At 38.9% G+C, this 25,158-nt stretch overlaps 1 protein-coding gene across 2 annotated transcripts in view; it reads right to left on the bottom strand.

The window, feature by feature from the left end:
• Window positions 1-1,924: 1,924 nt before the first annotated feature.
• The window catches only part of HMGCR (3-hydroxy-3-methylglutaryl-CoA reductase), a 25,226-nt gene continuing 1,992 nt past the window's right edge, over window positions 1,925-25,158 (bottom strand). Inside the window, exons 2-20 of one of the 2 annotated variants that reach the window (XM_040450683.1) lie at window positions 21,192-21,379; window positions 20,606-20,717; window positions 20,241-20,328; window positions 19,026-19,110; window positions 18,042-18,147; window positions 15,346-15,452; window positions 15,123-15,239; window positions 14,535-14,695; window positions 14,167-14,414; window positions 13,874-14,052; window positions 12,671-12,865; window positions 11,924-12,082; window positions 11,642-11,799; window positions 10,204-10,309; window positions 8,002-8,172; window positions 7,551-7,691; window positions 7,308-7,466; window positions 6,715-6,869; window positions 1,925-6,571 (exon numbers count right to left, since the gene is read on the bottom strand). In XM_040450683.1, coding sequence (XP_040306617.1) covers window positions 6,517-6,571; window positions 6,715-6,869; window positions 7,308-7,466; window positions 7,551-7,691; window positions 8,002-8,172; window positions 10,204-10,309; window positions 11,642-11,799; window positions 11,924-12,082; window positions 12,671-12,865; window positions 13,874-14,052; window positions 14,167-14,414; window positions 14,535-14,695; window positions 15,123-15,239; window positions 15,346-15,452; window positions 18,042-18,147; window positions 19,026-19,110; window positions 20,241-20,328; window positions 20,606-20,717; window positions 21,192-21,356 — 2,667 coding nt within the window. In that variant the 5' untranslated portion in view covers window positions 21,357-21,379 and the 3' untranslated portion in view covers window positions 1,925-6,516. The remainder of the gene's footprint in view (window positions 6,572-6,714; window positions 6,870-7,307; window positions 7,467-7,550; window positions 7,692-8,001; window positions 8,173-10,203; window positions 10,310-11,641; window positions 11,800-11,923; window positions 12,083-12,670; window positions 12,866-13,873; window positions 14,053-14,166; window positions 14,415-14,534; window positions 14,696-15,122; window positions 15,240-15,345; window positions 15,453-18,041; window positions 18,148-19,025; window positions 19,111-20,240; window positions 20,329-20,605; window positions 20,718-21,191; window positions 21,380-25,158) is intronic. The other variant, XM_040450678.1, reaches the window with a different exon arrangement.

Raw genomic sequence — 25,158 nt, forward strand, 5'->3', positions numbered from 1 at the left:
AGAAGGATGTAAACATTTTTGGGCTTTGGGCTGAACTGTAAGTTACTTGCCTTGTCTGTCTGCGGTTTTGCCTGCAGGTGTATGTCTAGTGAGGGAGAAAACTAGAGAGACAAAGCCACTTCATGGAACCCAGAAGGCTCTGTGAAGTAGTTTGATTCATTCTACCAGCACTGAAGGTCTGTTTTGAGCATTATTGTTTAACACATCTGAGAAAAAACTCAATGGGGTTTGATGCCTGGTTTTGTTAGGATGTGGAATAAGTCTTGCTAATGTCATTTTTACTTGTACATAATTCTCATTACAATGTCAGAAATGGGGAGGGGAAATAATGAGTTTTTAAAACTTGAGAAATGGAAGCAATAGCATCGTGTCTCAAACTAGAGCTGCCTGGCCGTCTGTCCCGTGTTTATAAAATAGCAGCTGAATGGGAAAGAGTTCTGAGCTGGAGAATCCGTGTAGAGAGTCTCCTAAGTGATGTCTTTGCCTTTCTATTTATCATCAGTTCTCCCTCCTGCCACTATGAAATTGTACCGTAATACATAATGCCTCTTGCTTAAATGTTTTACCAGTGCTCTCTAGAACGGAGTCCACACTGCTTGACTTCAGTCTAATGTCAAAAGTTATCTTGTAAGAGTTTAGCCTTAGTCTGTCTGCCTTACCAGCCCGACTCACCTTAGTCCCTCTACAAATGAATCATCCCTGTCGGGTGGATTTACTCCATGTCTGTCACTCAGCAATCAGAAGCAAGTTACCTTCTCAGGCACTCCTCTCTCCTCCCTTCAGTCAACATTCAGAACCTACTTGAGGGTCCCAATTTCTGACCTTAATTATACCAGCCCTTCAATTCTTCCTCTTCAGTTCCATTGTGCTTTTCCCCCTTCAGAGTTGGATTATATAACAGTATGACATTGTTGTATTAACTAATAAGCTAGACTCCAGCTTTTCAGCCCCACTGACATAAACCTCAGAACATAGCTCCCTCTCCACCTAAAATCAGCAGTTTCAATAGAATGTTTAAGGCAGTAAAGAGGGAAAAAATGGATAGGCTGTGAAATACAGTAAATGGAGCAGAGGGGCAGAGGGTTTTAACTTCAATGAAAGGTGCAGATTTGAAAACCGAAGAGATAAAGGGAGGAGAGGTTGTCCAAGGATATGTTACATACAAAAGGAGAAGATCTAGCAAGAGGGACACAATTATCTTCTCTTCCCTTAGGATGTAAGCCCTTAGAAAGAGATCCCAATCTCCCAGCCAAGGATAGTAGCAGATGTGCAAGGAATTGTAAAGCACTGTCACAGCCCACATGGGTCTAGGCTGCAAAGACAAGCAGACTTAGCTGAGCAGCTGATGAAACGTGACAAAATGGGAGACCATTGGCTAAGCGACCTCTGCCCAGAGCCCCTGTGGTGCTGTGCACTAGGTAACTAAGCTGTTCCCTAAACTGGACAGACGTGAGATCCATACCACAGCCACTAAAAAGGTATTTCCATCTTTGGCTAATAGAATGAGTCTGTGTGTGTGTGTATATATATATATGCATAAATACAGCATTTCATAGAACATAGAGAGCTACTTAAGGCCTTAGAAGCCACTAATCCAGCAATCTCCTTTGACAAGGGAACCAAGGAAAAGAGACTAAGGTCTCACAGCCAATGAGTGGCAAAGCCATGGCTGGAATGGAGGTCTCTGGATTCCCAACTCAACACTGCTGTGCTCCTCCTGTTGTAAATGACTATTATTTTCTCTTTGGAGTAAGTCCTAATTCTACTCATTTTGTCGGCCATTTAACAACATTGAGGACCTTTAAGATGCTGTACTAAGGTGACAAGAAAAGGCATGGTCCCTTCACTGTCTTCATTAGACTTCTGTCCAGTCTGGAGGAAAATGTGGGCAAGATTTACCACTAAAATACAAAAAAAAAAAAAAAAAAAGATCTTCAGTTTTATTTCTATATATATATATATATTTTTATCATTCAAGTCTTTTATTTGACGATATACATAATTCAATATAATTTATCAAGAAATACACATTTATTGGCGATGTATGCCCAACATTTCTTTTCTGGTGGTGTTCAAGGTTTGTTTTCTACTGGCTGAAGTAGGCACTGTCCTAAACAAGTTAAAAGATGAGCATTTCCCCAAGAGCTTCCCATGTAAAATTACAATTATCCAGGCTATACCAGCAAGCCAACTTTAAGCTTTTGCTACTTACCAAGGGTTGTACAATGTGGGCGAGAGCATCCAGATGGCCAGAGGTGAATGGGCTGCTCCATACACACTGACTCTCTCTTGCTCTTAAGAGCAATAAAGTTTAAGAATGAGGTAGATCTCTCACAGGTTATATATACCCTAGATCAGAAAAGACTAAGGCAGGCAGTGCATTAAAACGGGATGGTTTTACTTTAAGAGCCTTTTGAGGCTAGAGCCCAAGTCCAGACAGTGAAATGGGCAGGGAGGAAGAGAATCCTCTGTTTGATCTCTTTTGTGAGCTTCAAGGGGTACGAGAGAGCTGGCCAGTGAGGTTCTTCTGTCCCATATCATTTAGGGCGATCAATACTCTGGATTTGCTTTATTGTGTCCAACGTTCCTAACATGCAATCCCAGATGGTTTTAGGATGGAGACTGAGACAGAATTGCTCCCTTGGCCCCCACCCCCACCTCATCTACTAAGCCCTGTTGACCATTTCAAATTTCAAGTGACAGGAAAGCAAAGGAGTTCCATAATCAACATCGGCTAGATGACTACAACCCTTCTATCCTGGATTACTTCCTTATGCTGAGAGTTTCCTCAACAAAACACACGAGGTGCTGCTCTGTGTTAGCAGCTGGCACAAGGTCCTTCTTCCTTTAAATGCTCCCTGCCATCTGGCTTCAGAATTAACCAAATGGAATCGTCTGTTGAGTCAGTTTCTTGACTCAACAGTCAAGAGTAATCCTGCTCCAGGCCTGAGATCCCCAGAAGTTAAACTACAAGAGTCAAACTTGGGGGGTCACAAGGAGGGTGAGGCGAGGCTTCAAACTTTGGGGCTACAAGGTAGGTGAGCGAGGCCAGTGAGTGGATAGTGGTAGATACAAACCTCTTTAAAAGTAGGTTTGCCTTTTTTTTGTCCCCCCTACTCTTATGTGGGAACTTTGGGAGAGAGAGTAGGGACCAAGGGGAATAATGAGGACAGTGAGGGGAATAGGCTGCTAAAACTACAGATGTGGAGACTTTAATGTTGGGGGATGGGTTGTCACAGGGTAGGTGGGAGGGGAGACACCAAAGCCAAATAACCCATTCTAGTTGGTTGGTTGTTCTGTTAACTAATTAATCTCTAGATTAATTCTAATTAAGTCTTACTGACTGGCACTTGGTCTCTCCATAGGTGTTTTCCAACCGTTTGCTTCTGAATAAACAATATTCTAACACTCTCACGTTCACAGGAATACCAGGTACCTCATACTGAAATCCAAGACTGGTAGAGCAGCAGCAGCTGCAAGGTAACTGTCATGTTCTGGCCCCACCCCAGACCAAGGGGATCAGAAACTCCGGGGGTGGGGCCCGGCACTCTGTACGGACAAGTCCTCCAGGTGAGTGTGCTGCACACTCAAGTTGGAGAAGCACTGGATGAGAACACTCTCATGCTCTACCTCCTAAATCCAGCCGTTAGCCCAGGGCTCTTCTATTGGCCTTAGGGAGCAGCTGCTTGAGAACTGTTCACATGTTCTGTGACAATCCGGTACCTATGCCTCCCATCAAACTTGCTCAGGAAGGAAAGGAAAACAAGAGGGTGGCGTGTTCCATGCACATCACAATGAAAAGGTAATCTGTTCAAATGTAATTGTAAACTAAATCATTTGCCATGCTCTCTCGACTTCCAGTGTAGAGGTTATCCATTCATTATTTTTGCTGACTGGGCAAAGTTCATTATCAATAAATTCAAGTCTTATCCGTAAGAGATAGTTTTTGAAAAATATTAGTCTTCAAAACAATTCTATAATGACTTTGCCACCCTTATTTCAACCTTCTGCACGCAGTGGATTTGTATTTGATGTGTTTTGCTGTTCTGTGTCCTCTTACGATGTTCCTTTGAATTTAATTCTCTATCCTCTCCTAAGAGGAGGAAAAAATCCTGTCCTGCCACATGCAGCTCACTGCTCATCCATCACCCAGTAGATAAGGGCACTGAAAACTCTCCACGGTCACCTGTCCAGCCTGCTTCACTCTGGAGGGGGTTGACCCTACAAGTGATCACATGTCATTTTCAGGAAAAAAATTCAAACCGATTTTCTAGCATCTGGGCTTTGGTTCTTAAGTGATTCATACTCCCCTTTCACCTCCAACTATAGCAGAAGGGCAATCAACAATTCCAAGTAAATGGCAATCAGCCTTGAAAGAGGCCAACTTCAGCTTTGCTAAACTCTACTCCCCCAGTCAGCTGATACAGCTGAAATGTACAGTGGCCATTTGGTTTTGGCTGCCTAATCTTTATGCCCCATTCCTCTCAACTAACCCTCACATTCCCAATATCCAAAAATGGTCCAGCTGGGAGATCAATCTGAACTAATCAAACTCTCTTAAGTATAAAGAAAGTAATGTAATGCACATACAACACTGGCCTGCCATTAATGCTGTAGGAATTGGAGCATATGATGAAGAATAATAAATGGTCATGGGACACCCAGTGGGAGTATTTAGGTTACCACTCTGGCCTGACTTTCAAGTTTTCAGGCCTCAGGCCAACAGTCAGTCCAAACAAAAAAAGGTTACTGCTTACACTAATCAATATTAACCTCCTTTTCATAATTTACTGGAACTGGGAAAAAAGTATAACAAAATGTATACAATTTAGTAATTGTACAAAACATTCATTTAGCAAGACAATATTGGTTACAGTCACCAGAATGAAGACTCACACTTTTCACTGCCACTTCCATGAAAAGTTCGGATAAATAAGAAGTCACTGGCTGCAAGTCACAACGGAAGCAATTTAAACTTTACATACAACAGCAAAGGTCAATCTTCCACAACAGTAATGCAGACACAATCACTCAGAGGCTCTCCATGCTGCCACGGCATTACTGGAATGTTCTTCAGAGTCCATCTTCTCTCTCCAAGACCAACACTTGAAACATTAGATGTAATATAAAATAAGGAGTTCTTTATTATTTATACAAAACTTGTACATTAAAAAAACGTTAAGATTCAACAACTCTGCTGACCCCCTGAGGAAGCAAAGAGCCTTTATGGGTCTATCCAAAGAGCCTTGTGTGAATGTTTTGGTCACCAACCTCCTGGCCACAGGAACAAAGTACGCTCCTCCAGGGCCATTCATGTGGCACCTTCACTGGCTCTGAAAGCTGACTTTCCCTTTCACTGGGCTTGAAAGGCAAGCCAGGGTTTCCTGGACAACATTAAACAACTCTGTTTTCTGGCCCAAGCTTAGAGTGTCTTATCAGTACACAAGTTGATTTTTATTTATGTCTTGAACACTTTCAATAAACTCCTAGCATAAGAAGTTTTATTACAACATATACAGATTTGATACAGTTCTTTACAAAAAAACCACCTAGATTTTTCAGCTAAATAAATTTAAGTCTTTTAAGAAATTAAAGTTGGCTTAGAGAAACGGCATTTTTTTCAAGCCTGTGTTTTCCAACCTCTGAGCTCTGAGAGGTCAGACTTGTACGTTCTTGATAAAGAGAGTCCCCTTTGTCTAAGCAATATTAAGAGCTCTCGTATATTTAAAGAGTGCAAAACTCTTGTTTCTTAAAGTCTTACACTACAAGAAATGTTCTAGCAATCTAGACAGACATTTATATTTAGACAAGAGGCCTCTCTGAACAAATAGCCTACAGAGATGAATGCAGTGATTTGTTTTCTTGACAGAGAACTATTAGCACTGCTTAGCACATTATTCAGTAGTTGGGGAATAAGAGTAATTCTTCCCTTGAAGAAAGTAGGTCCCCTTCTGAAGAATCACAATGGCTACCCAAAAAGAAATCAAAAGAGACCAGCACCAAATGAATTATTAGTTTACAAAAAATAAACCTAGCTCTTATTGAAGTTCTATAACCCAGACTCAATAAATTAATTATGAAATCAGTTTGTCAGCTACAGTATAATTTAAAACTCCATTTTCAACCAGGAGGGAGGGGAGGATGGAGAGAAGGGTCAATCTCACACTGATCACCACGAACTCCATGGATTTCATCAAAAGAAAACACTTGTTTCCATCTTGTATTCTCTTTCAGAAGTGAGCTGTAGGTTACAATCTGTGATGTTCAGAGCATGATATCCATGTTGAGATCTTTCCTTCCAGAGAGCACAGCACATAAAGCACTACACTATTTTCAGATCCGAGAAATCTGCATGGAAAGAAGGATCCCTGAAAGAGCCAAACACCAAGCAGTCACCTCACAGATCATGTCTATTCATCCTCAACATAACACCGCACTGAGCTTTTTAATTCACAGATTTTATGTTAGTCCTTTAGAACCCAATGCCCGTGTTTCAGTTCAGATCTGTCAGACTATTCAAGCAGCGTTCTTAGTGCCAGTTCCTTGGAGGTCTTGTAAATTTATCTTTGACCTATGGCAGAAAAAGACAAAGCAGGAATATAAAATATCACGAATGCAGAATTTTAAGTTAGGACTATTGTCTGTGAGTAGTAGGTTTTTTGTACTGCATTTTTAAGTACAGGAAAACATGTTAAGTAAATCTGTAAGTCTTACCTGTTGTGAATCATGTGACTTTTGACAAGATGTCCGGCTGCCAACGCTGCCATCAGTGACAATTCCCCGGCCATTACTGTACCGCACACGATCCTGGCAAGCTGCCGGGCATTTTCCCCAGGGTTGTCTTTGCATGCTCCTTGAACACCTAGCATCTGCAGCCAGGGAGAGACACAGCGGGACTCGCCCTTAAACTCATGGCAACAACTTCCTTCTCTATCAGCTAAAATAAGGGCAACTACAATGGCATCAGAATAGAACACATTCCAGAAGTATACAATCTCCAAGATTTGACAGCTAGTACTCACAATAACATGCACCATAGTTAACATAACATCCACAGCCTGGTCTGCAGGGCACTTAATCAGAATAGATGAACATTCATTTACTCTCTTAATCTACCTTCTCATCTTACTAAGCACACGTCTCAACATGCTTGCTTCGACACAATGGGTTAGGCTGGTGAGAAGCAAAAGAATGACAAGACCAGCTAAAATACAGCTGAGTGACATGGGATGTCAGGCAGAAACAGAGAATCCCAGCAAGTCAGAACTGGCCTGAGGTCACCAGGCTTTGGGGCTGAGGCGTCATACCTGCAAACAAGCTTGCTGAGGGAGCAGGTTGGTCCCACCGCCCACAGTTCCTATTTCTATAGACGGCATGGTGCAGCTGATATACAGATCTTCATTCGTGGGGCCGCTTGCTTCCATCAAAGTAATACAGTTTGAACTACCAACATTCTGTGCTGCATCCTGAAAAAATAAAAAGGAGAAGTATAAAACTTCTCTCAACTTAGAACAACCCAAGACAAGAGAAGGAGAGGCTGGAGCCCTCACCTGTCCACAGGCAATGTAGATGGCGGTTACGATGTTCGCCGCATGGGCGTTGTAACCTCCAATGCTCCCGGCCATGGCAGAGCCCACCAGATTCTTATTAATGTTGACCTCAATCATAGCTTCCGTAGTCGTCTTTAATACCTAGCAAACAGAGTTGTCCACATTTTACATGTTCTCCCAGAAGACTCAGGGCATGTTACCCAGCTCTATCTTTCTGTCCTCTGGAAACCAACAGAGTTTAGATATGGCCCCACTGAGGCCTTGTCCTCAGTGAAGAGTATCAGTAAAGCTTGTTCCTGTGAATACCATACACAGGTGGGCAAGATGTGATCCCACAGTCATCTTTAACATAACACGTCCGTCCATATGTTAAACTTCACTTAGAATGTTAATATTCCTTTCCCAATTTTTAAACCAATTTACAAAATAAAATGATCATCCAATCACTCACTTCTCTGACAACCTTGGCTGGAATGACAGCTTCACAAACCACAGACTTCCCTCTTCCCTCTATCCAATTTATAGCTGCAGGTTTCTTGTCAGTACAATAGTTACCGCTGACTGCTAGAATCTGCATTTCAGGGAAATACTCATGAAGTTTCGAAAGTGCCTTCTCTGTGCCCTGTCAACAACACAACAAAATTAAAATGTACAAAGCTATTGATAGATCAGAGGCTTTATTTGTATCTAGTAATACTAATACTTATAAACACAATAACTACAATATTTCTAAATATAATATACTTCAAAGGAAGTGAGCATAAAATAATAGTTTCATTAACCATCACAGTGACTAACTTCTCAGTCAGAAATAGACTCCTATGGGGGCACCTGGGTGGCTCAGTGGATTAAGTGTCCGACTTTGGCTCAGGTCATGATCTACCTCTTGTAAGTTTGAGCCCTGCGTCAGGCTCTGGACTGACAGCTCAGAGCCTGGGGCCTGCTTCAGATTCTGTGTCTCCCTCTCTCTTGGCTCTTCCCCTGCTTACACTATGTGTGTGTGTGTCTCTCTCTCTCAAAAATAAATAAACATTAAAAGAAAAGAAATAAGACTCCTATGTTTCCTTCTAAGAATGAAAACAAAGTTCTTCATAGTCACGGATGAACAGGATGTAGATGGGAAATAATGACAATAGTAAAATTAAAAAATGAATTAAAAAATATTCAGTGAGAATATGATACTCATCATCATGTCACTGGTAGTGAGTAACTCAACCCATGATCAACAAGTAATAAATTCTCTCTTCTAGTTATTAAATTGTTCCCTAAAAACCCAAGTTAGCAAGTCTGCAAAGAGAAGTCAGACATAAAAGTAAATCCTGTCGTTAATGGGAAGTCATTGGGATTTACCTTACAAAACTGTAAACAAGACTTCCAATTAAGTGAAATTAATTCAGTTAACAACCCATATCTCAGTAGCCCAACATACTAACTAGCAATTAAAAAAATTGTTTCAACTGTGGTAAAATACATATAACATAGAAGTTACCATCTTAACTATTTTCAAGTGTACAGTTCATCAGGGTTAAGTCCATTCACACTGTCGGTACAGCCAATCTCCAGAACTCTTTTGTCTTGCAAAATTGAAACTCCAAACCCATTAAACAACTCCCTATTTCCCTTTCTCCTCAGCCCCTGGCAACTACCCTTCCACTTTCTGTCTCTATGCATTTAACTAATCTAGGTACTTCGCAAGTGTGAATTCGCATAGTATTTGTCTTTTTTATTAGCCAGATTATTTAACTTAGCAAGTGAACCTCAAGGTTCATTTAGCATGTCAAAATTTCCTATTTTGTTAGGGTTTAATAATATCTCATTATATGTACACACAACATTTTATTTATCCATTCATCTGTCCATGAACACTTGGGTTGTTTCTACCTCTCTGCTACTGTGAATGCTGCTGCTATGAACAGAGGGGCACAAATAAGTCTCTGAAACCTAGTTTTCAACTCTTTTGGGTAAATACCCAGAAGTGGAATTGCTGGATCATAATTCTATTTTTAATTTTTTGAGGAACCACTATACTATTTACTGGCAACTTTTAAAACTTAAGTTTTTAGTCATTATTCCCCCCTCTTCTCTCTCTGGTTAAACTACAAAATAAATCTTGCTAACCTAATTGACTTTAACATTTTACATTTGTGAATATTTGTAAATAAAAAATAGTATCTGTAAATAAGAAAACATCAGTAGAATAAAATGTAAACCATACACAATATTCTTATAAGGAGATAAATGGACTACATACAAGAACTTGGCCTCTTAAATACAAGTCTTGAGGTCTCTAAAAGAGGTGAGCTTTCAAAGTTTACAGGACAAAGCCAAGGAGCAGTAACCCCAAGAATCCTCCCACCCCTTCTGAGTAGGCCCAGAACATGCATAATACTCCATCTAAATTAAACATATCAAATACAAAAATATATCAGAGCCAATAAATGCCTGATAAGTTACATGAATCAAGATTTAGCTTTCAATAAAAATCTTTCCATCAATGAACCCTTTGAATTAGTATATGCACACGGCACCAAATTCAAAAATACAGGAGAACATATACAGTGAGGCTACTCCCCACTCTTACCTCCCTGACACCCAGTTCCCCTCCCCTGGGGCATTCAGTCTTACAAACTCTATTATAGTCTATTAGGCTCACCTTTGAAATCATGTTCATCCCCATGGCATCACCTGACCTGGACTGGAAACGGATATAAAGGTTGCGACCAGCCATACTCATATGAAGTTTCTGTAAACGTGCAAATCTATAAACAAAAGTGAATGTTTTCTATTTTGTTAAGAAGATGCAAGTTATCTTAAAAATCTACTTTAGCTGATTTTACACATAAGAGAATACTCATGGAGATTTCTAATTCAACTGTTTCATTCTTTTTCTTTTTTAATGTTTATTATTTGTTTTGAGAAAGAGACAGTGCATGTGCACACGAGTCGGGGAGAGGCAGAGAGAGAGGGAGAGAGAGTCCCAAGCAGACTCCAGCTATTTGGCACAGAGCCTAACTCGGGCTCAATCTCACAAGCCATGAGATCATGACCTGAGCCAAAATCCAGAGTTGACACTTAACTGACTGAGCCACCCAGGAATCCCTAGAGATTCTTTATGATAGAGAACAAACTGAGGGCTGATGGAGAGAAGTGGGTGGGGGGTGGGCATTAAGGAGGGCACTTGTGATGAGCCTTGGGTATTATAAGTGATGAATCAATGAATTCTACTTCTGAAACCAATATTACAACTATATGTTAACTTACTAACATTTAAATAAAAACTGAAACAGGGGTGCCTGGGTGGCTCAGTCGGTTGAGCGTCCGACTTCCGCTCAGGTCACGATCTTGCGGTCCGTGAGTTCAAGCCCCGTGTCAGGCTCTGGGCTGATGGCCCAGAGCCTGGAGCCTGCTGCCAATTCTGTGTCTCCCTCTCTCTCTGCCCCTCCCCCGTTCGTGCTCTGTCTCTCTCTGTCTCAAAAATAAATAAATGTTAAAAAAAAAAAAATTAAAAAAAACTGAAACAAAAAAACCAAAATAGGGGTACCTGGGTGGCTCAATCTGGTAAGCGTCCAACTTCAGCTCAGGTCATGATCTCATGGCTAGTGAATTTGAGCCCCGCATCAGGCCCTGTGCTGACAGGTCAGAGTCTGGAGCCTGCTTTGGACTCTGTGTCTCCCTCTCTTTCTGCCCCTCCCCTGCTCACCCTCTGTCTGTCTATCTCTCTCTCTCTCTGTCAAAAATGACTCACCCTCTGTCTCTCTCTCTCTCAAAAATGAATACACATCAAAAAAACAAAAAAAACAAAAAACTAAATAAACCAAAAACCCAAAAAACAAAACCTGAGTCTTATAAAACCAACACACAAACTTACTAGATCATACTATTTTTCCCTATTTACTCCTCTGGAGGTATTCATTTGGACCAACATTCTGCCCCAAGGATAAATATTACTCATTTTGAATAAATGGACTTAAAGTTCAGATTTTGGTATGTCACCCGAAGCAGGCAGTATGTCGACAGTTATGTTTAGCGATCACAGATGACGACACCAGCTCTGAAATAAACATAAATGCATATACAAACCCCACACACACCTGCTGGTACTGTCAAAAGCCTCCTTTATCACTGTGAACCCTTCAGGTGTCTCCAGCCAGGCCTTCACCTCTGCGGAGTCACAAGCACGGGGGAGACGCACCACTGGGCCACGGGTCATCCCATCTGCAAGGATTCGGCTGCTGGCACCTCCACCAAGCTATGCAGAGGACGTTACGGAAGCACGTTAATCCTGAAAACACTTCTGCTTGGCCCCAGATCTCTTCTCATTGCCTGGCCTAGTGCATATCTTAAAACAGGCAAATACAGAAATGCCTACTTACACCTATTGCTCTGCAGCCTCTGTTAGTGCTGGCCACAAGACAACCTTCTGTTGTCGCCATCGGCACCTGGTATTCTTTTCCATCCAAGCACAGAGGTCCTGCCACCCCAACAGGGATGGGCATATATCCAATAACATTCTCACAACAAGTTCCCATCACCTAAAAGGGGAAGTCAGGTACTGAGTGAAAATTGCTATCACAAATACACAGCCCTTCTCATCCAAAACTGTTTTCAAACATAACCCTTTATTTTTCAACATTTTTATCTACTCCTTGTAAGTATTTAAAAGTACAAAAGTCATTGACAATGACTATAAACAACAGGAAAAATATTTTGAATTTCTAGGACCTATAATCATAAGCAGAATACAAAATTACAGTGAAGTGATTAAACAAATGTTTTATAAAATTATGTACATACAAAAGACTAGTCAAGAAAAAGACTAGGGGCGCCTGGGTGGCTCAGTTGGTTAAGCGTCCGACTTTGGCTCAGGTCATGATCTCACGGTTTGTGAGTTCGAGCCCTGCGTCGGGCTCTGTGCTGACAGCCCAGAGCCTGGAGCCCATTTCCAATTCTGTCTCCCTCTCTCTCTGCCCCTCCCCTGCTTGTGCTCTCTCTCCCTCTCTCAGAAATAAACATTAAAAAAAAATTAAAAAACAAAAAAAGAAAAGACTAAAAAGCTGAAGACTAAAGCTACAAGACTAAAAAGCTACAAAAGCAAACTTTCTCAAATCAAGAAAACATACCAAGGAGTAATTATAGTTCCTGTAAGGTAGATACTGGAGAGAAGAAGGCTCTGGAAGTTTTCTGGACAGTAACTGTCGGCGAATAGATACACCTCGTTCATGGGTTTCCATCAGAGTTTCCAACTTGTAAGCTGGGATATGCTTAGCATTAACTAATTGGATGATCTCAGCATCACTAAGGAATTTTGCACCTTTCTAAAGAAATGAAAAAAAAAAATGGGAAGGAGTTGTGGGAGGGGGATGACAAAAAATTTGAAGTGCACTTCGTATTCTTCATAACAAATACACCATTTAATACAAACAATGCTCAGTAAAGGAGAACCCAAAGAACTTTGGAGTTCTAAAGATGATTTGAATGGAAATAAGAATATCAAAATGAAAGCAAATTCTCTATAAAAATGTGGCCCTAAACAAATGTAAAACCAAAACACCAAATTTTGCAAGGGAAGTTCATAGAAAAACAAAACAAAACCACAATTAAGATTCTGATGGCCACCCTCTAAGTTTTGGTAACTCTGTATACAGCAAAACAGTTGAAAAATTGGCACACATGTTAATAGCAATGAGGGAAAGTGAAAGAAAAACAAACATGATGCTACTCTCACTCATGTGCACATAAATTAGGAATGATTAAGCAGATATGGATGGAACACAAAGTCACACTAAAGCATGAATTAACTCCTATGGCCGTGTAGGCAGAATACCCCCTCAGAGTCAGAAAGGAAAACAAGCGTCTGGTGAGCATGAAGCTTATTAAAAAGCAAACCAAAAAGAAAACAAAACAAAAAACTTTTCTTCTGTCTTTGAAGCTCGTTTTTGAATGAAACCTTTTCTAGGCCCCAACACACATGAGAATAGAGTAGTGGCTCATCTCTCTGGCAAACGGTAGTAAAGGGTAAAGAGCACTGTCTCTTGAGTCAGTAAATCTTGGACTCTTGATCTCTGCTTTTCCATTTCCTAAATAATGTATTACTTTGGGAAATACGCCTCCTGGAGCCTCAGCTTTCTCTTTCTCATTCTCATCTGAAAAATGGAGGTAATTCCAACTATCTCACAAAGTTGTGGGGAATAAAAAAGACCACTACCTGCAAACCATGTAACACGGTGCCCAGAACTTAAGTACTCAGTAGCAAGAACTTCCTTCCTTCCTTTCTTAAAAAAAGCAAAAAGATACAAAGCTTGATTTAACTTTATTTTCCTCACCTCTGCATTCCCAAGTATCTGTAGACATTCTTCATTAGGCCGAGGCTCGATGGGAAGTTCAATGTCAGGTTCCTGTGCCTCTAGTTCCAGTGAAGTATCAAGTAAGGAAGAGTTACCAACCACAAATGTAGCTCTGCTGGAGGTGTCAGTTTCTGCCACTAAAGGTTTTATGACCTCAACTGTTCAAGAAACCAAACGAAATCTCACAATAGTGAACATACATTTTAAAAGGAACTCAGCTTCTGAACAAATCAGTATTGGAAAAATGGAAAATAAAGAGAACAAGAAATCACCTTTTCTTTCTCTGTTTATCCTGGTCTCTTCCTCCACTGCATGGAATTTCTGGCTATTTCTGACCAGTATAGGTTCACGTCTACAACAATCATCTGGGAATTTTTTGGGGGTCACTACAGGAGATGTGATAGGGTTTTTTAATGAGAGTGTAGATTCTGTCTCAGCTTGTTCAAAGAAGATGTACTTGACAGCCAGAAGGAGAGCTAAACTAAGGGTAATAACTTGTTCAATATCCATGCTGATCATTCTAAATAAAAGAAAGGAAATTAAAAAGTTATTATTCAGAAATTAAAATGGTACAACCTAAACTTTTAGTAACCAGACTACTATGATTAATACACAACAAAGCAGGTCTCAGGTAACTTACTTAGAGAGATAAAACTGCCAGAGGGAAACACTTGGTTCAATTCTCTTGGACACACTTTCATCCAATCCTAAAGAAACCTTAGAATTTTCTGCCGTACTATTTTGAGGCGAAGGATCAGCTATCCAGCGACTGTGCGCATGAACAAGAACCAAGCCTAGAGACTGAAATAAAATGTTATAAATTACAATATCCTCTGCATATCAATGCCACCTAAACTTCTCATCCTTAGCAACTGGATAGCCAGGCACCATCTTTCATGGTCTCCCCTCAGCATGAAAAGAAAGCCCTGCACTTGCTCTGGGACTAAAGTAGTGGCCTACTAAACTACTGAAAACGTTGCAAAAAAACAGGTTTGCAAAGAGAAATAAAGCAAAGGAATCTGAAACATCTGTTTAGGGGAGAGACACTAGGAGCCTCAAAGAAATGAGAGACAAGAAAAAAAAAGAAAGAGGAACATCAATGAAAGAGACAAAAAATGTAGAAAGATAACAGGAAGGAGAAAAAAAATCAAAAAGCACAACATATGAACAGAACATATGGAACACTGGAACTGAAAATACAGAAGGGAAAAGAAAACTATGAAATTACCATAATCATCTTAACTCTCTGAGTAACAGGATTTGGCTTATTTTCTTCTTCTTCTAAAACTCGAGCAAAATGGCTCAGCTGCCAAATCGGACGACCCTCACGGCTTTCCCGAGAAAGCTACAAAGTAAACCAGTGTTACGTTAGAAGGTACTGATTTTATTTAAGTGAACAGATTTGATGAGAAACGTTACTCTTCTACTAATGCCGTAAGAACAGCTCTTACCTCTAAAACCAAGGAAACGCAAGCTGGGAAGAAAGTCATGAACACAAAGTAGTTGGCAAGAACTGACATGCAGCCAAAGCAGCACATAATCTCAAGTTGACGCACCCCTGGTTAGAGAAAAATTAAATGTATAATTAGTAAAGTACCTATATTTTTGATGCTACATACATCACAGGGACCTTTCCTCTAGGTAGACAAATACAAGAAAACATTAGCATATTAAACTCTTTCCTATCTACTGGAAAAAGAAATGAGGAACTCCAAGGTGATACCAAGCATTAGAACAGGAATAACTCCCTCTCAGGAAAAGAACTTGTCTCCTCCCAGGTCTCCAACACCACAATGCCAGGCACAGTCATTGTATTTAATTTACATATGATAATCCCCTTTTATCAAAAGGTAGCAATCAGTTTTGAAATAGGGATTAACAAGGCCAGGCTACTCTGATGAGTCAACCTCCCACAGTCTGGATCCAATTCCACTCTGCCAGAAAAGCAATTCACCTGTGGATTTACTTTTGATTTACTTTTGATTAAAGTAAAACATACTGCCAGTTATGCCATTCCCGATTCAGTATCATAATAAATACTTTATGTGCACTAAATGAACTCTAATTTCAGTACAACCTCTATCGTGGCTATTGCTGTTCTTATAATTTTGAGGAATTTCATGGATCTGTTTGAAAAATTAAATAATGCAAAAAGGCAACTCAAGATCCAAAATTAACAAATGTTCCATTACAAAATGTTTAAGGTATCACGTGGTATATGTCCCAAACAGAAGGTTAGCAGAATTATAGAGTTGAAAAATACCTTGGATTACCAAATCCTAGTCCCTCAACTTTACAAATAAACTTGAATATAACACATATTTCTGATGTCATTCATATTAAATATAAAAATGTTTTGAAATGTAAATAAAAAAATCATTCCCTCTTCCTATAAAACTGCTAACTAGAATAACAAAAAACTCAACAGTCTATTTTATTTTTGAATTCTAAACAGATCATATGACTAAATAATAGAACAAAAACACATATTGGATTTTTAAGTACTTTTTTGTTTTATTTTAAAAAAATGTTTTTATTCTTTATTTATTTTAGAGAGAGACAGAGTGTGAGCAGAGGAGAAGCAGAGATGGAGACACAGAATCCAAAGAAGGCTCCCGGCTCTGAGCTGTCAGCACAGAGCCCAACGCAGGGCCTAAACCCACAAGGTGCGAGATCATGACCTGAGCCAGAGTCGGATGTTGATCTCCTGGCTTGTGGGTTCAGGCCCCGCATTGGGCTCTGTGCTGACAGCTCAGAACCTGAAGCCCACTTCGGGTTCTGTGTCTCCCTCTCTCTCTCTGCCTCTCCCCCACTCGCACTCTGTCTCTCTCAAAAATAAAAATAAACATTAAAAACATTTTTTTTAAACATACAAAAAATATTTTTTAAAAATACCTTCCTTGCTAAATGTTGAATGACAGATTAAAAAACAATAAATAATAAATTTACCCTCAGAAAGAAGAAACATGTATTTAACATACTACCAAGTGATGAGCCCTCGACTAAAAAAGTAACGACAACCAACTGTGTTCATAAAAGCTAGATAATTTACCTGTGAAGAATGAAGCCCCTTATCCAGGGCACTCAGGCACCAGGAAATAGGCTGCAACTGTCATTACTAAGGGTAGTTCCCTGAGGAAGCCATAAAGTCTAGTTTTAATGATTAGGAAATTTTCACAACAAAAGCATGATACATTCACTCTGGCAAATTTCCAGGCCAGGCCAGGCCACAACTTCCGTCCTGTGTTTGATATTTAACATCTAATTCTCTACTATCTAATTAAGGATTAAGAAACGTGTTGAGATCAATGCTAGGTACTCGGTAAGATGTACTGCATACCATCTGATTAAATCTTGCCAACCAGCCTATTAGGTGGACCTAACTTACATGTGGCCCACTTCTGACGCTTGCACTGTCTCCTACAGGACAATAAAAACACAAAGAACCAAAAAAACAAAAAACAAAAAACCAACAAAAACAAAACCCACAAGGAACCAAATCACTAACTTAGTCTGGGCAGGTGCACTGGAAGGTGCCCCAGATGAGCCTTAGAATACAATCTTGGTTATTGCTTCTCGGCCTTTTGGCTAAGATGAAGCGTAGAATACAATCTTGATTAAAAACTAAGCAAAAAAATAAACACAAAATCAGCAAAAGGGTGGAGTACAGAAACAGAAGGTAGCAATCGTGAAAACTAAGTATCACTAACCTGCTACTAAGTTTTCACAAAAGCAGTCAGACATTAAGGTCAGATAAATCCACACATTCATTCAGTTAAAACCTTTTAAGAATAATGTTACACTTTTAAAAGTCAGAACTTAAGAATAACCAATGCAGGGATACCTGGCTGGCTCAGTCAGTTAGGTTCCGACTCTTGGATTCAGCTCAGGTCATGATCTCATGGTTCATGGGATCAACACCAAGTTGAGCTCTGCACTGACAACTCAGAGCCTGCTTGGGATTCTCTCTCCCTTCTCTCGCTAACCCTCCACCACTTGCATGCACACACTTTCTCTCTCTCTCTCTCAAAATAAACAACAAAAAAAATTTTTTTAAGAAAAAAGAATAACCAATGTAATCTCAGACGTTCTTTTTTCCCTTCATCTACAAACTTAGTTTAAAAAACATTAAAAATCTCTTACAAACCTGACATGGTTCCAACTCCAATCACAAGACATTCTACAAGGGCATCAAGGGTGAACGTGGGACCTAAAATTGCCATTCCACGAGCGATATTTTCCCGCACTTCATCCTAAAACACAGACCGTACATATCAATGAGGGTAAGGTTCAAAATAACTTTGGAAAAAGTCAGAGAGCATCCTAAGGCCTCTGTTAAAAGCGAATGTGCTATACAAAGAGTAAAATAAACAATATAATACCACTAACAGGCATTGCAGGTGCAAAGGATTAAAAAAAGTCATATCCAGGGCCCTGCTTTCCCTTTCCACCGAGTGAGATACTTCTTGGGAGGATTCCTTTGAGGTGGTGCGTCAATCCTGCCATCTAAATACCACATAATGAAACACTACAACATTTTATATTGGCTACAATTGACAGTTCTTAATTGCAAATTTTTTAAGACCTTAATACTATGAAACCTAAATCATACTCTTGTCAACATGTTCAAGTATTCGAGGCAGTTATCAAATACATAATCAAGGCAGAATGGCAAGCTACTTTATACTCAGATACTCTGATGCAAGATTACTGAAAATGTTAGGTTCTTTACAGTGACTAATGAACACCAAGATCAAACTTTAGATGGAAAAAAATGCAAGTGGTAATGCCAAAATTTTAGAAATCAATCTACCCTCAGACTCTCTTCTATTACATCCTGTCCTATTCTCTGATAGGTTTCACTGGGGAACACTCTTACTTATCCAAAAGTCTTATTACCTTAATTTCTGAAATCTTCAAATACGAAAATGGAGATCCCAAATTCCAGAAGTTTTGCAATTATAACTGAGTTATTAGGTACCCAAAAAGACCAGTCTTAAGACCTGACAATTAAAACTGTGGGCAATTCGTGAATCTTCAACTGTGAAGAAGCTATTAATCTGCCCTAATAATGTAAACAAACTGAAAAAAAGAACAATATTGACATCTGTGTCTTAAAAATAATACTTACCTGTGAGTTGGAACTGAGGGCAAACTTTGCTAGTGCACTTGCTCTGGAAAGGTCAATCAAAAGTAGGAAAAAGGGCAAAGCTTCACTGCAAAAAAATCAAGATGATCAAGTACATTCATCAGATGAAAAAATGTAGCTTAAAAATGCTTTCTAAGACAAAACCCCTGCCCCATACACTGTATGATTCTTTAGTATAGGTACCTTTTTGTAGTCCATAAGGTATACCTTATACTCACTCCCCTGTGACATCCTCAAAGCTAAACATACTCGCTGCTCAAAAATATTTGTTAAAACTATTTGTAACGTTGAGGTGCTTGGGTGGCTCATTTGGTTAAGCATCCAAGTCTTGCTTTCTGCTCAGGTCATGATCTCTCAGTTTGTGGGATCAAACCTCACATCAGGCTCTGTGCTGACAGCACATAGCCTGCTTGGGATTCTCTCTCCTTCTCTCTCTGTCTCCCCACCCCCCATCTCTCTCAAAATAAATAAACAAACAAAATTAAAAACTATTTGTAAAGTTAAAAATGTCAATATATTTTCATAGAAACACCTTTTGATAATTTTATAGCAAAATAACATCCTAGATAAAAAATGTTTCCTTGAATTCACATGGGGAAAAGAAGTGAAATGCATGTAATTTCTTTTACTTGGTCACTACTTATGGGAGGATAAACTTAACAAGCTTTCTGGAGAGAAAGTTGGCAATAACAGCACTCAAAAGCCCTAAAAATTTACACAGCCACTGTCTCACACCTAGGAATATATTCTGAAAATAAATATGAACACAAATTTATCCACAAAGACATTCACCATAGTGTTATTAATAGAGGAAATTAAATAAACTAAGAATCGAATCCTAGAGGGTTTAGTAAATGACCTACAATATATTCACATAGGGGGATACGAGAAACTCCTCAGAAATAATTTAGTTTAGCACTAAGGGCAAGCAAAGATGTTGATAAACTATCATTAGGCACAAAGAAGTTACAAAGCAATATATACAGTGTGATCTCAGAATTTTTGTATAAGTGTAAAAACAGGTAGGAAAGGATAAATACCAAAAGGTGTTATCATTAGCTAAATGACTACATGAAAATTTTCCCCATATTTTCTATAAATTTTTGAAAATGTATATAATACTTTATAACTTGGAGAAGAAAAATTGTTAACATTGTTTCTTGGAAAAAAAAGTATATTTATGCTTTAAATACTTACTTCAAGCCTGTCAATTCTTTATCCAAGAAATGAATGACAACCGTACTGAATACGAAACTTGAGAAAATCGTGAAGAGGCCAGCAATACCTAAAATGACAAAACTCAAACTGAGAAAAAAAATCATCCTTTATTATAAAAATAACATAATCCCATACAATATTCTGAAAGAAATATTATATTCTCCAGATTATTAAGATCTCAACTATCAGAATATTTATTCCCAATAAGGAAACCACTGAATTTATGCAGCAGCACTTTAAGCAATATACAGGTTTCCATATACAGGATTTGAACAAAAATATGTATTTCTATAGGAAAACAAAAATTTGATAGCACAAAGAAGTTGAATGTATAAAATGATTACCCAAAATATATTTTGATCCAAGTTGACGTAAATTCTGGAACTGGAAGTAAATATACAGGATCGCTATGCATCGTGTTATCGTCAGAATTATGATGTCACTGCTTAAAACATCCTGTTGGAAGACACAAGAAAAAAAAAATCCCAACAGTTTTACTTTTTAAAACAAGCAATGATATGTAAGAATTTTTATTTTGTATGCATCATTAGTTTATATATTTGTCACAATAATATACATACAGGCACAATACAAGTCAAATAAAAAATATTAAATATGTATATCAAAAATTAAATACAGTTTTTCAACAATCCACTGTTTAAAGCCCATCATTTTTCTCCGTTAATCACTTTAAGCTATTATTTTCTCAAGTAAAGTCAATTACACTCATTTTATGCAGAAAAGGCATGAAGAAAGGTTATTTCCAGTGTGTTTCCAAACACTGTAAGTAAATGGAAATTTGAGATAAGTTCATGAACACTAAGATAAAAATTTTACTTGGAACTTTTTTGATTATATGATCTCTTAAGAGGAAATGCTCTTTAGAAACTGAAAGTGTAATTTAGTCAGTATCAAATTAATTTCACAAACCTCTTCAAACTTGGGACACTCATAATTCCAACCACAGATCTTATCGTTACCAGTAAACATGTTCATGGACATCATACAGATGGTCAGTGTCACCGTCCCCACTATGACTTCCCAGGGATGGGAGGCCACAAAAAGGCCATGCATTCGGAAAAGTCTTGACAACATTGTAGCTACAGAATCCTTGGATCCTGGAAGGAATATCAAGTGTGAACACTTAGTACACATTTCACTGTATTTTTAGGAAAAGAAGATTCTGCATTGTAAACTCTGCTTTTGGGGGCGCCTGGGTGGCGCAGTCGGTTAAGCGTCCGACTTCAGCCAGGTCACGATCTCGCAGTCCGTGAGTTCGAGCCCCGCGTCGGGCTCTGGGCTGATGGCTCAGAGCCTGGAGCCTGTTTCCGATTCTGTGTCTCCCTCTCTCTCTGCCCCTCCCCCGTTCATGCTCTGTCTCTCTCTGTCCCAAAAATAAATAAACGTTGAAAAAAAAAAACTCTGCTTTTGTAGGCACACTGTCTTATACATATGAATAATACTATTTGATAGTGTTCCTTATTAATGCTGGAAAATAATTATAAAATTAAAATGAGGACTTTGATATTACTTTTTTACTCATAACACTTAAAGATTCTTCTATTAGCAACCAACTTAAAAACAGCTATTTCTTACAATTTGTAGAATTCAAGCTTTTATGAGGAAACCAAATAAATATCTCAGGCCACAATATTATCTGAGCTAAGGAGGAGAGCAATGAGACAGAAAAAAAAAAGTGAAAAACAACTGTTCACATTCGTTTTCTAATTTCCCTGACATAAAATGCGCATTAGCACCCTCTTCATTCTCCGTATTCCAATTACACAAGAGGCAAATACCAATCTACTTGTTGCCTGTCCTCGAAGGCAGAGAACCATTACAGTCTTCCATTCCATTCAAAACATGGCATACTGTTAGTGGCAAAAATGATGTTTAATAAAACTTCCTACTGTTGCTGTCACCAGAAAAAGTCTTTTTCCATTTTTACAGCTAATACAATGCTAGAACAGTAACAGAAGAAGAGGATGGCTGGCCAAAGTAGATGTCTGTAACATTCAAAAATTCCCAATAGAACATACAGGTAATTCTGATCTAACGAATACCATGACTAAACTTCCCCATGCTTGCTGGCCAACTCTGTTCATTCCGATACTATGATTTTTAAAAAATCTGATAGTCACTGGTCTCCAATACAGGAACTTGTAAAACATCTTAGACTAAAATTAATGCTTACAATAAAGCGTATTTCATTACCCATAAAAATCTATTTCAAATTAAGATTTTTAAAGTAAGGCTACTGGTTGACACACTAGCCAAGAATTCAAAGGAATCTCATGTTTACAGTAACAGCTAAGAAAATGACTCATTTATTGAAGACAGTAAATTAAACGGCAACAAATGAAGAAGAAAGTTAAATATGCTACCTTAAGGACTAAGGGACAGAAAATAAGAGTAGTTTTCAGGAACCAAAGTAATTACTGAATGTCATCTCCCACTGTGTCACTCTATATTCTCTCCATTTCAGCTGCTCCAGCCACCAGTTGGGCAGCTGGCTTTCTGACTGCAGGCAACCACCTTTCATTGGATCAATTAAATCATGAAATCAGTTTTGCGAATCAGAACAAACATTTTTTAATAAAATAGAAAAAACAGCTGTAGGTAAACATGTAGCATGGGTTAGGTATTATCTCTTAAAAGTTTAGGGTTCATGAAACTATACATATAGGAGTGTGTGTAGTGGCTTCCCATGTCTTCCTGAGGGTCTCAAGTTTAAAAGGTTGGCAGTCACTAAGATCTACAAATGCGGCATGCATCTGCCTGTGTTTATTCATGCTTTTTCAAACTTCCTCCCTGAGTCTTGTTCCGCATTTTATCCTCCAGCACCTTGCATCCACATACAGCGGTTGCTCAACAAATACCTGCTTAATTGAAAATAAACTCATAAACTAGAGTAGCATGCATTTTATTGACACATCTTGAAATAGACCTAAAAATGAATATAAGTCAACAAGGTACAGATATAACTGCCCACCTGCTAGCCCTCCCCCTCCCACCCTGCCACCCCAGTTAAGGGCTGAAGCAGAGAATTCTGGGAACATATGAAAGCGGAATGGAGTAGGGAAGAGAGGCTATAGTCTATACACTGCTTTTGAAAATGAACAATAACAAAAAGAGTTTCTATTAAATGAGCAGGGACTTGAACTTAAAGCACTGGAGAGTAATAATCACAGATTTGCATCCTACTTCATTACACCAAAAGCCTTCTAAGAGCCTAGATTTTCAGGACAGTTTTCTATCACATAACATCCTTCTAGCAAAAAACAAAAACTCTGCAAGCTGGTCTAAAGGATCAACAAGCATCAATGTTCCAGAAAATGAATCAACTAAAAATACATTTCAACATTACGTCAAAATAATTTCCAACACTCTCTCCCCGCCAAAACACTCTCAACTTAGATTATTCCGTAGTAAGTCAATGTATCCTTCACTATTAAAAAGTTAATTCTGTTGAATTAAAATCTGAGCTGCTAGCAGAAAACCACCCCAATTCGATCACAAATTGGTTTAGCATCATTAACCCACAATTATATATTAGGTACATCATGTTGTCCCTTAAAAAGATTTCATGGTAGCATTTTCAATACTGGGACATTTCTTTCCTAGGTAAAGTCATCTTTGCAACACTCAGGGAAAAAATTACACATGATCCTGTGAACCAGCCCCAAACACAGAGAATCTCACCTATTTGGAAACACAAACTCAGTAATCAAATGTACAAGGTGTGTCAAAAGTAACCATATAATTATACACCATCTCATTTCTCACGGGCATCCTCCCCATTTCCTGGTGATTATGCAAAGTAGTTAAATGCCACCTTCATCAGCAGTTGCAAGTGTCATAAGCAGGCTACAGGACAGCCCATGAGAATTCAATGGACACTATATAGGCCATGCAGCAACAAAAATAAGTTTTGCTTAAAAAAAAAAAAAAAACAGTTAAATAGGCAATGTATACCTTGCCTATGCACAATGAAGTATTCCCCAAACATTTCACAGATTCTTCAAAAGAAGAGATCATTTAAATTCAATGGAATCATCAAACTCCAATCCAATGCACCACAGAAACCACCTACCACCACCAACTGCAGAAAAGGATACTTTGGCCTCTGAAGAGTCAGAGGCCTCCCACCCTGCACTCCTCCTGTGCCACACATTCCAGCATCTGATTATACACCATCTTACACGGCTCTCAAAGTAACTGCTGTGTACATTCTGACTCTTTGAAGGCAAGAACCATGTCTTATACTGAGTCATTTTTAGTTCCAAAAGGATTTAGCATTCTGCGGCTCAAACTAGTATTCTAGTAAATAAATAAATAAATATATACATACATATATATACATATACATATATATACATACACATATATACATATATATGTATATATATATACATATATATATATATATGTGTATATATATATAGTACTGGAAATCAGGAAACCAGGATTCTACATTCAACTCTCTTACATGCTTTTATGAGTCACATCTCTATTCAGTCACTAAGCTAGAGCTCCAAAGTTGTTTAACAAACACAAGTATTACGTGGAGCCATCTGAAACTGCTACTTGTGTAGGTTTAAAAAAAAGTCAAATTTCAAATATCTGCAATTTTATATGGGTCAAACCTAAATAGATACTGATACACATGTAGTTATCCATCCACTGTTTAAAAAGGAGATCAGGGGCACCTGGGTGGCGCAGTCGGTTAAGCGTCCGACTTCAGCCAGGTCACTGATCTCGCGGTCCGTGAGTTTGAGCCCCGCGTCAGGCTCTGGGCTGATGGCTCAGAGCCTGGAGCCTGTTTCCGATTCTGTGTCTCCCTCTCTCTCTGCCCCTCCCCCGTTCATGCTCTGTCTCTCTCTGTCCCAAGAATAAA

This window comes from Herpailurus yagouaroundi, unplaced genomic scaffold, assembly GCF_014898765.1.
Source record: "Herpailurus yagouaroundi ecotype Mexico unplaced genomic scaffold, PumYag 29, whole genome shotgun sequence".
In the NCBI taxonomy this organism is placed as follows: domain Eukaryota; kingdom Metazoa; phylum Chordata; class Mammalia; order Carnivora; family Felidae; genus Herpailurus; species Herpailurus yagouaroundi.